At 51.2% G+C, this 16,990-nt stretch overlaps 1 protein-coding gene across 3 annotated transcripts in view; it reads left to right on the top strand.

Annotated features, from left to right (window-relative positions):
* The window catches only part of Itpr3 (inositol 1,4,5-trisphosphate receptor type 3), a 63,047-nt gene that overhangs the window by 2,749 nt on the left and 43,308 nt on the right, over positions 1 to 16,990 (top strand). For 2 of the 3 annotated variants that reach the window (XM_077109671.1, XM_077109670.1), the window contains exon 2: positions 12,490 to 12,560. The exons of the other annotated variant lie outside the window; for it this stretch is intronic. In XM_077109671.1, the coding sequence (XP_076965786.1) occupies positions 12,490 to 12,560 (71 nt within the window). The remainder of the gene's footprint in view (positions 1 to 12,489; positions 12,561 to 16,990) is intronic. 3 annotated transcript variants of the gene reach the window in all.

The raw sequence follows: 16,990 nt of genomic DNA, 5'->3' as shown, positions 1-16,990 counted from the left end.
CAAACTGTTCTGTACACTGCTCTCTGGTGTTATTCAGATTTTGTCTGAGGGTTCCCTGTAGGCTCATCTAATGATGGGCACTTTGCCAGAATTAACTTATTAATTACACCATCCATTTGGCACCTGTTATGGGACAGGCAGAGTACTGGGTGCCAGAGACTTGGTGGTGAATAGGAAGCTGTGCTTCCCACCTTTTTCAAACTTAGAGTCAATGAAGGCATGGTTTGTAAGTGGTGTAAATCATGGACACCTTGCAGTTTTACCATCACTGAGAAACTTGGGGGAAATACTGAATCTCAGACCCTGCACTCAAGTCCTACTGAATCAAAGCCTGCATTTTAATAAGATTCCCAGGGGACTGGTGGACCACAGTGTGAAGAGCATGCTGTAGATGATTCTTTGCTCTGTTCCCTCCACAATCTTTCTGCCTCCATTCCTAACTCTAGCCCCTGCTGCCTTTCCTGGGGCTATTCATGGGTCTTGAACCCAGGAAACTGATATGACTGAGGTCCTGGGCTGGTGCGGTGCCCAGTGCCTGCTGTCTGGGAGATTGCATAAGAGTTGGGTGAGATGGATTTGTTGAGGACAAGGGTGACCTTAGTGGATAGAGGGCTGGGTCAATTGGTGACCTTCGGTGGGGTAGGGAAGCTGAGGCAGCCTTCAGATTCCCACCAGAACTCTTCAGGGTAAAGTGAAGGTGACCAGTTACATTCTCCTGGATAATTTGAGCTCCGTGAAGATTGTACATTAACTCTGGAGGGAGGGTGGGAGGGGTCTGGGGAGTGGATCCTGCAGTGGGCTGATACTGCTGGCCGGCAGGGAAAGCAGGCCCACACCTGTTCTTGGCAGGAACGTGTGGTCAAGGCTCTGCCTCGTCCCTCACCTAGGTGGAGGCAGTGGAGGCAGGGCTGGAACAGCTAATCAGGTCCAGCAAGTGGTGGAGGATTTGATGTGGCTCCAGGCCAGCAGCTAAGGAGAACTGGTCATAGGAATATAGAGTGGACCCTTCAGTATCTCATGTCCAGTCCCCTGAAGATCTCTGTTGAGTGGCTAGAGGGGTAGCCCCAGACCCTCAAGGAGTGAGCTGGGGGAGTGCAGGTGAACTTGGTCTTGAAGGTAAGTGCCCAGCACTTATCAAGGAGCTTCTGCCCACCCAGGGCTGGCCTGGAACACCACTGGGGCACTCTCAGGGCCTCTGGACCTGGATCACCTAGACTGGGTGACTAATGAGTAGGGTCAGAAGGGTCCCTGCCTCCTTCCATGGGGTTCCCTGTCCCTCTTCCATCCTGACCTGCTTCCTAGGAAGGTGGGTGCTAGAGATCAGGACCCAAGAAATGTGGGAGTTAATGTGGAGAAGCCCCAGGGTCCCCAGGGTTGGGATACCCACAGAGGGAGCCCCAGGGCTTGGTTCTCGCAAGGGGGTCTATTTCAGTTCTATCACTAACTTGCTGGATGTTTTTGACAAGGCCCTGCCTCCTCAGAATATGTTTCTGTCATCCTGTATATCCTCTAAGGTGCTCCGGCTGTACCTGAGAAACTGCTGGGGATCTTTCAGAAAATTTTAGCTTTCAAGTCCCATGCCATATCAGCTGTATCAGCATCTCTAGGGGTAGGATCTGGGTGTTGGATTCTTTAAAAATTCCCCAGGTGATTTTAATGTGTACCCAGGTCTTGGATCCCTGAATGGAAAGTCTTCCCAGACTGACAGGCTATGACAAAGCCAGCCTGCTGGGTCTCCTGCCCTTTGAGTCCAGAGAGCCACTCTGTCCTCATCAGATTTCATTAAGCTATTCAGTGATCAGTTATGGAGCACCTACTATTGCCAGACATTGTTTTAGGCACTGGGGAATCAGTAGTAATCAACCTGAGTGCCAGATTGTTGCATTCTGTGCAGTGGGGAGAGTTAGAGGATTCACAAGGGCCTTTGAGCCTAAAGTCTCTGAGACACATGTAATTCCACGAGGAGGGACTGCCCCTCCCAAGCTGACCGCATTCCCCAGGCAGATTTCAGACCTGCCTTGGCTTTCATTTAATTGTGATTTCACTGGAACAAGATGTTAGACTTCTGTTCTATAGCTCGAGGCAGGGGCTTGGCCTTCGTTAGCCTGATCCATGCAACTCGTTTTATGAAAATATGTATTTTTTTCTGATTAAAAAATAATTCATGTTTCATGGAGAAAACTTGAAAAGCTCAAATAAAAAAAATTACCTAGAATACCACTGTGACTTACAGTAATTAATATCCTATATAGATCTTCTAGTCTTTTATATAACCAAATAAACATTTGCAAACATATCAAGCTGCACATACGGCTTCGTATCCTGGCTTTTTTTGGATACAGCAATCTGTCTCTTCCCATGCCAACTCACCATTGTATGGCTGCGTAGCATCCATGATATGACGTTCCTTAATTGATTTAAGCAACTCTCGCATTCAGAGTAGGTTTGTGTTGTTGTAGACAATTCGCCCTGAACATCCTGGTGCACATGTGTTTAGACACTGTTCAGTTATCCTCTGAGGGTAACATCTCAGGATGGAGATCAAGGAGGAGGCACATCTTTTGCCTCACAGGCTCCAGAGCTGCGTGTTTCTCTGGTAGTGGAGGGGGTGCGGAGAAGGAACTCTGTGCCACCGAGGGTCTGACCCATTTCATGTCAGCGTTTGTGAGTGTTGCATTAGGGGGTGGGGAGAGAGAGAGACCAGCCTTCACCCTGGGGGTTGGGTGTGGTGGAGGTTCCAGACAGCAGGATGGAGAGATGGGGAGAAGGAGGGCATGGGGTTGGCTGAGGATAAAAATGGTCCCAAGCTTCCACCTGGGACTCCTTGCCTTAAAGAATCCTGTTCTAGTCACTTGCCCACACTCTGCCCTGCCCTACATTCCTGACCCCACATCCCTTCCCTGGTTTGGCCCATGGGGCGGTGGCTTGGGTTGGGGGTGGGGAGAAACATGCTGGGTTAGGGTGGGGACACAGCAGCTTTTGGCTCTCAGCTTGAGGGGAGGTTTCTGGGTTTCACAGTGCTCTCGCACACTCTGGAATCCTTGCATGGCCACCTCCAGCCCTGCTCTCTACACCTTATCCAGGTTAGGGTTAGGGTGGGAGTGGAGTTGAGAGGGGAGGGGAGGAATCCTGGGGAAGGGAGCAGAGCAAAGCCCGACTCTTCACTAAGTTCATTTCAAGCCTCTGAATGTGAGCTCTGAGCCCCCCTCCCTCCCTCCAGCCCCCAGTATCAGGCTGGTTAAGCACCCAGGGATGCTTAACCACTGAGCCATATCCTCAGCCCTTTTTTGTATTTTATTTAGAGACAGGGGCTCACTGAGTTGCTTAGGGTCTTACTAAGTTGCTGAGACTGTCTTTGAACTCATGATTCCTCCTGCCTCAGCCTCCTGAGTTACTGGGATTACAGCATGCACTACCATGCCTGACCGTTCTGAACTTTAAGCTTTCTGGGGCCAATGGTACCCAGCATCAGTGCTTGAAGTCACACTTCCCTGCAGTCAGGACCCCTGGGGTTACATAGCTGGGGTTCAGGGAGAGGAGGTTATAGGGTCTTTCAGATCAGGGCAGGTGGGAGAGAAGTGGTCTGAGCAGAAATGAGACTGGGCTTCACCACAGCTAGCTCCAGATGTGGGGTGGGGATGGGATCCAGTGGCGCCACATTGCAGGGGGGCTTCTCTTTGGGGAGACAGGCAGGAAGAACTCATTGCAGGTGCTTCATTGAGGAAATCAGATGGTCACAGGGACCAGGTGAGCAGAGCCAGAATGGGCAGCAAACATAAATCTCAGCTCAGGGCCAGCTGCAGGTGCTGGAGGCAGACACCTGTGCATATTTGGTTAGCAAATACCTTTCCTAGCCTCCGTCAGCCAACCCATGGCCCGTCCTCCAGCCTGCAGGAGAGCCAGCATGTGAGTCTCCAGCATCTGAGTCCAGACCTTGATGACAGGAATGATATGGGTCATGGCAAGGAGAATTAAGTCCATCTCAGAGAAGATGACGATGATGATGATGGTGACTGCCGTTGGAGTTTACAGATCATTTACAGGTGGCTCTGGCCTTCACCTATGCTGTCCCTTGGACTTCTTACCACCAGCTGAGGCCTAAGTATGATTCAGGAAAAGGACAGAGACCCACTTAGAACACTCATTTTTCCACCACCTAGTCTTAATAATTGTCCCCATTTCCCCATAGTTGCTACATTTTTTTTTTGTAGTACTGGGGATTGAACCCAGAATATTCTACCACTGAGCCTTATCACTAGCCCTTTATATTTTCAAGGTTGCTAAGTTGCTCAGATTTGTGATCCTTTTGGCATTGTGCGTGCACCCACTACACTTGGTTGTTATACTTCTTTTTTGCTGAAGTATTTTATAGTAAATTATACACATTCCATCTTTTCACCTCCAAATACTTCATTCAAAGGTATGCTTCTATTTAACCACAGTGCTGTGACTATACCAGTCATTTCCTAATAGCATCTGGTGCACAATCCATGGTAAAATTGTCCCCAGTCTGTTTTTGATCACTGGTTTCTTTAAATCAGCGCCCTGTCAAGGTCCATTTGTTACATTTGGCACTTAAAACCTCTAGAGTCTCTTTTCATATAAAACAGCTCCCCCCACCAGCTCCCCTACCATGATTCTGAGTTCCTGATGAGGTGGGAACTACCCAGGCTGCTTCACTCTCTGGATCTGTCAGGTCACTTTGCTGCTTTGCTTCCCAGAGAGCTCTGTGGAGGTCTAGAGCCAGGTGGCCTGGGCCAGAGGGTCTGCCCTGCTGAGGCTCATACAATCTTGGTTCATCCATCAAGTGGCACAGGTTGAGTGTCCAGTTCTGGGTGGAGAGGCCTGGACCTCGTAGGCCAGTATGTGAGGCAAGGGTAGGCTGAGTGGCCCATGGTCACTTCTTTTTCCTGTCTCTTCTCAGCATTCCCTCTTGCCTCCTGTTCCTTCTCCTTTGCCCTTATGGATATGTCTTCCTGTGCCCCTAGCAGCACTGTAGAAACCCTAGGAGTTGCCATAGCCCACCTAATCTTGAGCCAGAGGCCCAGACTTGGCTGGTACACTTGCTGGGGACCTTTATTTCTGTTGGGCCAAATTTGGTTGTTGTTGCTGTCCTTGGGGTTCTCTGGTATGCAATTTACTGTATCTTCTGGGCTTTAAGCATTTTTCTTTTTCTTTCTTTCTTTTTTTTTTTTTTTTTTCAGTACCAGGGATTAAACCAATGGGGTGCTTAACCACTGAGCCACCTCCCCAGCCCTTTTTGTATTTTATTTAGAGACAGGGCTCACTGAGTTGCTTAGGGCTTACTAAGTTGCTGAGGTAGTCTTTGAACTTGTGATCCCCCTGCCTCAGCCTCCTGAGTCGCTAGGATTACAGCATGCACCACCATGCCTGGCCCTTCTGAGCTTTAAGCTTTCTGAAAGCATGAGCCATGCCTTTGTTTAAATTCCATATATTCCCTCTGGTGGCACAGGATGGATGCTGGGTAAAGATTCGTAGAGGTAAAGGGTGCTTTTATTGGGATGTAGAAATTAATTTCTTTTCTCTTGTGATCCAGAGAGAGACACCAGCCAGTGCATATGTTTCCTTTTCCCAATACTCTGAGTATCTGGAGAGAGTCCCTTGGGCCCCCTCTATCTACCACCAGCCCATTAGTGCACTTCTGTTGGAAATGGCCTTCCTCAGGGCTGGTCTAGATGTGTGGGAGGTGGCTGGTATCTCTGGGAAGTGGCCAGTGGCCCAGGCTGGTAGTCAGGAGACCTGGATCTGGAATAGCTATTCCATCAACCCATATGACCACAGCTGGTCAGTACCTCCATGTCCCAGTTTCTACAGCTGGATGGAGGAGGGGGCTTTTCAGGGTCCCTCGGGATTTCCCCAGTCTGTGATTTCCCCTCCCTTGGCTGCTGTGATGGTGGCCAAGCTGGTAGGTGCAGGTTTTGAGTCAGGCTCTGTGATAGTCACCTATCCCACTTCTATATGGCTCCCTTCTTCCTCCTCCTTATCTAATCTTTCCAGACACACTGACCTGCCCCACTTCCTTTCCCAGGCTTTTACCTGGATATCAAAGTCCACCCTGGGCATTTGTCTTCCTTTCTTCCTTCAGATCAAGGTCTTGGGGAGTGGACCATTTCAGGGACAGCACCCTCTTCCACACCCTTCTAGAGCATGCTATCAGCCAGCTCCTCTCCTTACCATTTAGACTGGTCCTGCTCCCAGGTGATCTTCCAGGACCTCACTCACACCCCACCTCCATGCCCTAGCAGGGCCTGGACAGGTCAGACTCCAACTGGTCTTGTGCCTCCCAGTAGATGAAGGACTCACAATAGGGACTATCCTCAGGATTCTGAGTGGCTGATGTCCTCGAGTTTGGAAAATCTGATGCACAGATATAGACCTGTGGCTCATGTTCTCTGAGCATTCAGCCTGGTGGGCATTAGCTTTCTGAGGGTGGGAACCCCACCCAGCGCCCCAGGATTGCTGACTTGGAATAAGGGTTTTTTGAATAGATGGAGTCTGGGTTGTTTAAGTGCCATCATCCAGCCCTCTGTGTGGCCCAGGTGGATCCTTCCACTTTGTGGGATTCACATGGGACTATCATAAGAATAGAATGAGATATTGGATGTAAAATTGATTTATAGGGTTCCACACATAAGGGCGTGGGTTTTTCCTAAGCGATCTTGGTGGGGTGCCTACGGCCAGTAAACAGGAGCATACCTGTGGAGGGAATGGCCAGAAAACCCTGCAGGAACCTAGCTGGAGGCCTTGAAGAGAGCAGGATGCATCTGGGGTTTTCAGCATGAGTGAAAGGCTAGAGGCAGAGGGTGAGACTGGTGGGCGTTGGCCTTCTCTGGGACTTTGAGCCTAGGGACCCTGCAGGGGTGAATAAAGCATGTGCCACTTCACCCTGGAGATCTCAGCTCTGGTTACAGCCCCAGAGCCAGGTGCGCGCCTGTGGCAGGGCTATTTTAATAAACACAGATGCTCCCTAGGAGGCGAAATGTCCGGGGTAGGGGGAGGGATTACGACGGGAGGGGTTGTGCCACCCCGTGGGGAGGGGTCCCCTGGGGCCTCCCTCCGCGAGTATCCGGGTATCCGAGGAAAGCGCGGGCGCGGGCAGCTCGACACCGCCCCTCCCGGGGCGCGCCTGGCGGAGGCCCAGCGTCCCGGCGGCGGCTGGCAGTCGGAGGCAGGCCGGGGCGAGGCCGCGCTCGCCCTCCCTCGGCGGCGGCTACACGTGGGGCGGCAAGTTTCGCTCCGCCGCGGGGGCGAGGGCGGGCCGAGAAGAGCGCGCGAGGGCAGCGCCGGGGCGCGGGCGGGAGGGACGCCCGGCCCCATTAGGGCTCCGCCACCGGCGCCCCGGACGCTCTGACTGCGACCTTGCCCTCCCAGAACTCACCTGTCTGGAGTCTTAGGGCCTCCTGGTCCGGGGTCTGGCAGCCCAACTGATGAGGGCTTCCCTGTTTATCTGCCTTTGGCTTTATGCTAGTCCCTTTCCACCCTCGCTCACCAGGGCGCACCTACAGGGTATGCATTGGTCTTAAAGAGTGCACAGAAGAATGGGTGCAAGGCTTGTGGAGGGCGCTTGGGCCACTCTGGGACCCTGCAAGCATCTCTTGAATGGCCACCTTCTTTGGCCACAACTAGGTGGGGGTAGGAGGACTGTGCCAAGTCCCACGTGGAGAATAAAAATAGGAAGGCAAGTTGCCACTCTGAGAGGGTCTTGGGAGGAGTACAGATTGGAGCCCCGTGTGGCCAGGTGGTAGTGACTTTGCTCAGAAGGCAGCTCTGATGGTTAGGTGGTCCTTTCTCTGGCCTTTCAAGCCTTCACTACTGGGCTCAGGGTAGAATGCTTGCCTAGCATGTATGAGACCCTGGGTTCCAGCCCTGGCACTGCAAAGAAGAAGAAGAAGAAGAAAAAAAAAAAAAGAATCAAGAAATCAAGTCTTCACTACTGACCTCCATACTCTCGGGGTCCTATCTACCCCTGCGCATTGCTTGCAGCTTGCTTTGCTTTTTGACCCTGCTCCCTCATACAGCCATGCCTGACTCTTGCAGCTGCAAGCTTGGCATTTTTCTTCCCAGCCTTGTCTGCACACTCTGGAGGCCTCACTCCTCTTTCCACACCTTTCCCTTCTCTAAGTGAGTTCACTTTGCACTCTTTCACTGGATATGGAAGAGGGGACTTCAGAAGCTCTGCCAATCTGGGCAGTGGCAGATGAACATCCACCTAACCACCAGGTGGGTTTGTGCCAGGGAGGTAGGAAAAGCAGGTGAATATCCACATTTGCATGTCTTTTCCTAGGAGGAGTGATCCAGACAAGGGGCAACAGGAGCAGGCATGGAGGGGTCCTGGATTAGGATGGGTTTTCCAAAGACAGAACATCTCTGTGGAAGAGGACTATGGCCTCTTTCTCTTTCCTCCTCCACAAGACCTAGTGCAATGGCCAAGTGGGGGGCTTGTGGGGATGCCCCCATCTCCCCTCAGAGACAGGATTTCCACCCCTGGCAGGGCTCAGTCCCAGGCCCTGGCCAGTGCTTTCTCTCCTCCACCAAGATGGATTCATCTTGTGTCCTCTCCTCTTAGATTTTGCCAAGAGAAAACTGATTCACTAATGTCTTACAGGAAATTCTATGCATTATTCAAGGCCCTGAGCTGCTGCCGCTTCTGTGCCTTGTCTGATTGGCCATACTCTGACCTCTCCCACCCCCAAACCTGGACAAAACCTACAGCGGTACTGCCAGTTGGCACCAATGCATATTCCTGATATCATTATTCTTCTGAGTATGTGACTTGTCTTCCCAATGAGATTTTCGGCTCCCTGAGGCAGGGACCTTATCTTTTGCTTCTCATGTACTTCCCTCCACAGCTAATAAAATGAATTAATTTACTCACTCAATATGTATTTCGTGTTGGCCGCTCGGCTCTGCTGGTCTGGGTGCTGCGGATACAGCAGGGAGCAAAACACACATCCCTGTCCTTGTGGAACTTACATCCCATGGGGCGGGAGTGAGGGACAGTAAGCAAAATAAGGACAATTCTATAGAGCTGGCTGAGTGGTGATGTAGATGCGGTGGGAGAACAAGAGAGCAAGAGGGGCCTGAGGAGTGTGGAGGAAGGAGTGCACAATTTTAAAAGCGATGGAGAGGGAGTGTTCACATGGGTAGGGGTATCTGAGTTGAGATGTGCAGGAAGTGAGGGGGTCTAGAGGAAGAGGTTCCAAGCAGAGGAAAGAGCCAGTCCAAGCCACCTGGGAGGCTTGAGGAGCCTGGGGGAAGCTGTGGGGCTAGGGCATGGTGGACCGGGGAGGAGAGGAGATGAGGTCACTGAGATGAGGGGGAGGATCACGTGCCATCTTTGGTGTCACTCTCAGATGGGTGGTTTCTGAGCAGAGTGCTGTCCTTATTTTTTTTTTTTTAATGTTTATGTTTTGGATCTGAGGATCAAATCCCAGTGGTCCCGGGAATTAAACCCAGGGGTGCTTTACCACTGAGCTACATCCCAGCCCTTTTTATTTATTTATTTTTTATTTTGAGACAGGGTTTCACTAATTTGTTTAGGGCCTCATTACGTTACTGAGACTGTTCTTGATTTTGTGATCCTCCTGCCTCAGCCTCCTGAATTGCTGGGATTACAGGCGTGTGCCACTTTAAAATTTGACTTTTAAAGGGATCCCTGTGTTACTTTGTGGAGTTCAGGGTTAGGGGGCAAAGAGGAAGCCCAGAGACCAGTGAGGAGGCAGTTATTGCAGTGCAGGTGAGAGTGTGGGGCCTGGCCCAGGAGGGTGGTGGAAGTGACAGGAAGTTGTTCTCATGTATTTTGAAGCCAGATCCCACAGGGTTTCCCAGCAGGTTGAACGTGAGGTGTGGGTGGTAGAGGATTGGTCTGAGGTTTCTGACCCAAGCCCTTGGAGGGATGGAGTTGCCAGACAGAGACGGGGACATCTTCAGGAGAAACACTTTTAGGTGGAAGATTAGGAGTTTGGTTTTGAGCTGCTAGTGGATTCCTGAGCAGAGATGTCCAGTAAGCAGTTTAGGGGAGGATGGACTTGGGAGTCATCAATGGGAATATTAGTAATACTTCTAAGCCCGTGAGTGTGGCCAAGATGTGCTGGAATGTGAGTGCAGATGAAGGGAAGAGTGCTGGAAGGGGAAAGGAGTTTGAGGGCCCTCACCTCCCACCCCTCCTCGTGAGGTCCCCACAGTACCTGCTGTCGCTGGCTAGCCTGGCTTCAGAGCCCAGCTCTGCAGTCTATCCTTTAACCTCTCCATGCTCTACTTTCCCTGCCTTTCAAATGAAAGTAATAACTAAGTAGATTTAGAAAATTAAGCAGCAATATATGAAAACATTAGGTAACTTTCCAGTTCTCCGCAGACACCAACTGGATGTTCCACATTCAATTTAATTCTGACACTGTCTGCCAGGAGTTGGTGCCAGATCCCAACTGCATCCCAGGATGCCACTCAGGTCAGCCAGATGGAGGAGGTGCCTAGGATGAGGCAAGGGACGGGGTAGAGCTTCCACCCCTTCTGGGCCTTACCACCCTCTGGCATCTCTCTGTGGTCATTGGGAAGTGCTCTGAACTTGTCTTTTGGATTTTCCTGGAGCTTCATTGCCCGTTGGTGATGAAGTCAACCTCCTGTCAATCTCCAGCTCCTTCTTCCACTTCAGAGGAGGTTGTAATGGCTGGTGGGGCTAAAGTTTCCACCTCTCCAATCATGTGGTTAGTTCCACTGGCAATCAGCACCTCACCCCCATCCTTAGGGGCTTTCCAAAAGGCCCCTCATTAACATAAATTTAGGTGTAGTTGAAAGAGACTTGAGATGAACAAAATTTATACCATTTCACCCTTATTGCTCTGGAACTATTCCAAGAAAGGGAAACAGAAAATTCAAATGTTATAACAAAAGATAATCTTATCTGTCTTATCACTTAAGAAGTTAAAAGGGTCTTAGGAGCTGTGGCCAGGAGCTGGGATGAAGCCCAAATGTCTATTTTTTATTGTATCATTATTCCCCAGGACTGTATTGTGCAAAAGATTCCAGATGGAAAAATACAGTGGTCCCAGCTGCATGGAACTCAATAGCCAGTGTAGAAAAGTAGAGAGGCCAGGACCAAGTGCCGAGGGAACAGGGGAGCGAGCGGTGCCCGCCAGGAGGGGAAAGGACACCTTCACATAGTAGGAGGGAGGAATTGAGGGGGAAGGAAGGAGATCTTCTAGGCTTAGGCTCTGGGGTTAGAGGGTTGGGGTGGGCATGAAGGCCTTGTAGGCTGTCAGAACTGCCTGTGGCGACATGAGAGATCCCAGGAAGGGGACTTGGGATGACTTGAAGGTTTAGAACAGCTGTATCAGGAAGTAGACCAGCTAAGAAGTGGAAGGAGGTTAGATCAGAAAAGACCTTGTTAGCCAACCCAAGGGGGAGGTGTGGGAGGAACATGGGCTATCAGCCTGGTCTCAGCTCTGTGATTTCAGGCAAATTATTTTATATATATATATATATATATATATATATATATATATATATATATATATATATATATTTTTTTTTTTTTTTTTTTTTTTTTTTGGTACTGGGATTGAACCCAATACAGGCCGTCCTGGCACCCTACAAGGCCTTCAAGTAAAATGGTGCTAATGACTAGCCCCTTGCAGGGAAGTTGCTGAGAATGTAGGGGCAATGGATATGAAGTGCTGAGATAGAGTGGGCCTTGGAGATGACTATCACATTATCCTGGAGATGCATTGAAGAATTTTAAATGCAGAAGTGGAATAGATGAATGGGTAGATGGAGGGAAGGATGGATAGAAGGATGCAGAGATGGGTGCGTGGATGGACGGATAGAGGGATGGATAAGTTTTTGGATGGATGGGTGCCCTCAGGGACTGTGGGATTAACCCCAGCCACAGCTGTAACGGGGAAATTTCTGGCCTTAGGGTAGATAGAAGAGGACAGTCTGGAAAGGGACCCTGGGCTGGGGAGGCATGAGGCTCCTTGTCCTGTCTTGGAGACTGCAAGGCTCACGCCCCTGGCTTGGAGTCTCGTAGACTTCTCTCATTGGTTGTCTCCGGTCCCTTGCAGCTCCTGGGTCTTGTCTCTGTTTCTCTCTGTCTTGCTCTAATTCTCCTTCCTCTCTCTCTTTGTCTCCCTTCGCCTTTGTCTCCCCGTTCTTTTGGTCAGGGCAGTAGGGTCTCGGGGATAAGGTCTGCAGTGTGTGACAGCCCAGACAGGTGTCCTGTGAGGACAGGAGAGCTCCAGTGCCAGTCAGGGAGTTGGGGTGGGCTGGGGTCTCTGCGTGCTTCCTGGAGGGTCTCTGTTCCAACCCAGGGGATCTTGCCTTTTACAGTGGTTCCAGACAGGGAATGACGTGGTGCAGGGGATGGAGGGAGTTTCAAGGAGCCCTCACTGTTGCCCTGGAATCCCCCATTCCTAAGGGAAGGGTGCTGTGGAACCTCTTCTTTCCCACTGACTGAGCTGCCTTGTCCCCCAGGCTGGTGGACGACCGCTGTGTGGTGGAACCTGCAGCTGGGGACCTGGACAACCCCCCTAAGAAGTTCCGAGGTAAGACCACCTCTCCCACTGTCCTTGTCCCTCCAGGCTCCTGAGTCCTGGACCTGGGTTTGAATTTATTCAGCCTTATTTGGCCTCAGTGGCCAGATTAGACTGGACCCTTTGCTCTGGGGGGTCCCCCTCGGCCTGCGTGCTGCCATCTTGGCCCAGTACCTTCTCCCTTTCTGCGGCCACGCCCCCTTCTCAGGCACACCCACTTCTGGACAGGGGCCCATTCTTTCCCTAAGTCCCTGCCGGCCACAGGGCTTTCTTTGTCTATGTGAGTGAACTTTTTCTGAGGGATTAGAGGTGGAAGAGAGTCGCCTTGGGCGGTAGGAGATCCGGGAGACAGCGCTTCCCTGTGCCTCAGTTTCCCATCTGTGGGGTAAAGGGATTGGACCTGATGGTTTCCAGGAAATGCTGACCCTGACTGTATCCTCGGGCCTTGGCCCTGAGCTCTATGGGCGACTCCTGCTGGAGGGGCCTCCTGAACCCTGACCTGGCTCAGTGCTGTGACCTGAGCCAGTGGCTGCCTGCCTGGGGCCTCCATGACCCTCACCGTCAGTGGTCTTCTCAGGCCAGCCCAGCAGGCCCCAGGGCTTTGTGAGGATGGAAGGATGTCCTGCCAAACTGTTATTGTTGTGATTACCTGTGAGTTGGGACAGAAAGAGAGACAGACAGACAAATCCTGGGCGTGGTGGGCAGGGTGGGAGCAGGCAAGAACACGCCTGCCGGTTGCTGCCACCAGTCGGCCCTGTGGTTGCTCCTCTCCCCTTGGGGGAGGCTAGCTGGGATGCCCTCAAGGGGACTGCAGGGGATGGAGGGGACGTGCTGCAGCCTTGGCTGGCGTGTGCTGGGGGCTTTGCCCATCTGTTGGGGTGTAGGGAGAGACGGAGGGGCTCCTCCAGCTCGCAGTGGGCCCCACGTCTGCTCTTCTGTTCCTACTATCATGGGATTCTGAGCGGGGGCTGTGCCTCGGGTGGGGTCCTGGGTGGAGATGTGGCTGGACCGGGTATGTGGGAACTGCTGTGGGCTCGGCTCCCTCCTCACCATCCGGCCCCGCTGCCCCCCACATCTGGCTCCACTGCCTTCTGCCTCACCCCCTACACCTTCCCCTGTCCCTCCAGCTGTGCCAGCCTCCTGCAGCCTTGCACTCCGTTCCCCACCTCTCCCGCTGGGCTCTCTGTCAGCCGCCTCAGGTCTCATGGCTTCAGCGAGTCCTTCCCCCACCCGCCGCAGGAGACTGCGCCCCAACCTGTCTTTTTCACCTCCTTTGTTTTGGTCCATAGCTTGAGTCTGACATGCTGCATGTATTTGACTAATTTTTAAGTCAGGGGTCTTCTTCGCTGGAGTGGAGCTCCACGGGGCAGGGATCTCTGTGTTTTTCTTGTTCCCAGTTTCATTCAAGGGCTGCTGCCTCGTTCTCTCTGAACAACTCAGAGGCTGTGTGGTGAGGGTCCCCAGGGGGCCTCTGCCAGTCTGGAGGGGACTGGGCTGAGAGGGGCAGGTGGTGCGTGAGTTGAGGAGTGACAGGCTGGCGGCAGGGAGGTGGGTGTGGCAGGGGAAGATTTGCCCTAGGCTTCCAGTGGGAAGAGTTTGGGGCCAATTTTTGACAACAAAAAGCCACTTAGCAGAACAAATGCTCCTTTGATTTCTTTCTTTCCTCCCTTATTGCTTCTTCCCACACCCCCTGTCTCTTCCTCTCCATTTTCTCAAAGCCTGTGAGGTTCTCCCCCACCCTCAGCCTCTGCCAAGGATCCCTGGGCCCTGTCAAGGTCTCCGTGGCCTCTGTGGGCCCATCCCTCAGAGTGAGGTAGAAGAGATGGATTCACACTGTCCCGGCCTCCCTCTTGTCTGCCCCAGGCTTTGGTGTCTTGATGAGGTGCAGAGGCCACTCCAGACTCCCCGAGGTCCTCTTTGGTCCTGAGAGGAGCTGAGGTTGGGCAGGTTCCTGTCCTAGCACTTGCAGCTGGTGGGTACAAGTTCTAGCGCCTGACTTGGGGCCAGAGAGAGATGTGGATCTCAACGTCCTGTTCCCAGCCTGGAGGCCTCATTTTCATTGTTTCTGTGTCTTTCCCATAAACACCCTGACCCTGGAGGGGAGGACCCAGAAAGGGTATGGAGGCTGAGCAGGCATTTTAGAAGTTGGCTGGTGATCATCAAAGATGGCCTTGCCCTGAGACAAGAAGTTCTGTCCCTGCTGTCTTGGGGGTAAGTCTGCCATTGCAGGGGACTCCACAGCTCACCATTCAATGCCCTGCCAGATCCCCCTGTACCTGCTGTCCCTGGAGGTCCCCAGCAGGGTTGGCAAAGCCTCCATCAGTCCCTATTTAGTTTCTGGCATGTGGTTTCAGTTCTGTCCCCTTCTGATGCCACCTCAAGCTCCATCATGTTCAGGGAGTTCTTTCCAGACCTGGCAAGGCCCTGGGAAGCCCAGGCTGCTGGTGCCTGAGTGTGTGGCACCCCATGCCAGCCCAGCCTCCTAACTCTGCTTTGCTGCAGGTTTTGGGGTATGGCTGCTGTGAGTCCTGCATGCTGACTGGGTCTGGGGTGGGGGCACACTGCCTTCCTTGGCCCTTTCTCTTCCCCTCCATGCTGGGGCAAGGGGAGACCCAGTGGAGGGACTTGGCAGCCCTCACTTCCAAATGTACCTTGGGGAAGGTGATGAGGTGGCCTCCCTCTGTGTGCACAGCTGGGCACCTCTTCTCCAGCCTCCTCCTCTGCTTAACAGAGCATCTTCCAAACCCAGCTTATTGCTGTTATAATTATTATTAAGACACATTCCAACTGCATACAAAAGTAAAGAGGGACTGGGCTTGTAGCTCAATGCTAGAGTGCTTGCCTAGCACATGGGAAGCATTGGGTTTGATCCTGAGCACCACATAAAAATAAATCGATGAAATAAAGGTATCGTGTCCATCTACAACTAAAAAATATTTGAAAAAAAAAGTAAAGAGAAAAGTAACACACACCCCATGGACCCACTACCGAGCCACGTAAACCCTTTTTTGCCACATTTATTTCAGATCTTTTTACTTTTAAAGAAATAACATAGCTGTAGTGGAAGTGCACTGTGCCTTCCTCCTTCCCCTTCTCCCCCACCCTCTCCAGAGGAAAGTAATGCTCAGGAATCGTGGGCCTGTTTCAAGGCATTTGCCATTAGCACAGAGGGAAATATCCATGAACAATGTAGGGTAGTTTCAGTTTTTCGAACTCTGCCTGTTAAAGATAGTCTTCTTTCTACAGTGGTTTTTGAGATTTATCATGTTGATACATGCGGCTGTGGTTCATCTGTTTAATTGCTGGGTGACTCTCCACTGGGTGAGTCAACTTCAGTCCATGGATAGGTGCTCCTGGTGATGATGGGCATTTAGCACATTTCCAGTTCTTGGCAATCGCCCACGTTGCTGCATGGAGTGTTCTTGTACGGGGCTCCTCAGGCTTGTTTCTCTGGTATGTTCCCATGAGGGTCGTGCTGGGTGGCAGGAAGGCTCCTCCATCTAGTGAGAAATGACCTCATTGCCTTCTGCAGGGGCTGTCACCTTCACACTCCACAGGCCGTGGGTGGAGCTCCCAGGCTCCACCTGCATCCTCGGCAGGATTGCTTTTGTCCCACCCGACTTTCTTTCAACCTGCTGGGTGTGAAATGACATCTTATTCTGGGTTTTTAAAAAAATAGTTTAATTTTTTTCAGTGCTGGGGATGGAAGATTCATGTATTAATGGCTAACTTATGGGAATAACCCAGAAATCAGACAAAACAAGTACTTGTCCTTAGGGCAGGGCAGAAAAATCTATAGCGTGAATGGAATCTCCTGTGGGGTAAAAGTGCTCCAGACGCCCTCCAGTTGCCATCAGTAAGAAATATACTTGTTAAAAAAAAAAAAAAGAAAAAGAAAAAAAAAAAATCCAGGCACTAGCATTGTCCAGAAAAATCTAACAGATTAATTTACAGTTGTTATAAAGTTGAACTGCTGAAACTTGTTCATGGAAACATTTTGGCTTGCATGAATGGTTTACGTCCTTGCATTTATAGTTTTTAAAAATTCACATGTGGTCGTCCAGGGAGGTGGTAGTAGCCTGTGCTCTAAGCTACTTTGAGGCAGGAGGATCACTTGAGCCCAGGAGTTTGAGGACAGCCTGGGCAATACAGTGAGACCTGTCTCATCCCCACCCCACCCCCCCAAAAAAAATTCACCCATGAATGAAAATGGAAAAAATGCCAGCACCTGAATTTTAAAAAATATTTATTTTTCAGTTGTAGTTGGACGCAATAGATTTACTTATTTTCTTTTTTAAATTTTTATGTGGTGCTGAGGATTGAACCTAGGGCCTCACACGTGGTAGGCGAATGCTCTTCCACTGAGCCGCAACCCCAGACCCTCCCAATACCTGCTTTCTGTCACTTATTTGATTTGTTCACTCACATCATACATTTAGGTA

The sequence above is a fragment of the Callospermophilus lateralis genome, chromosome 6, assembly GCF_048772815.1.
Source record: "Callospermophilus lateralis isolate mCalLat2 chromosome 6, mCalLat2.hap1, whole genome shotgun sequence".
Lineage (NCBI taxonomy): Eukaryota > Metazoa > Chordata > Mammalia > Rodentia > Sciuridae > Callospermophilus > Callospermophilus lateralis.
This window is presented reverse-complemented; position numbering and strand designations above follow the sequence as displayed.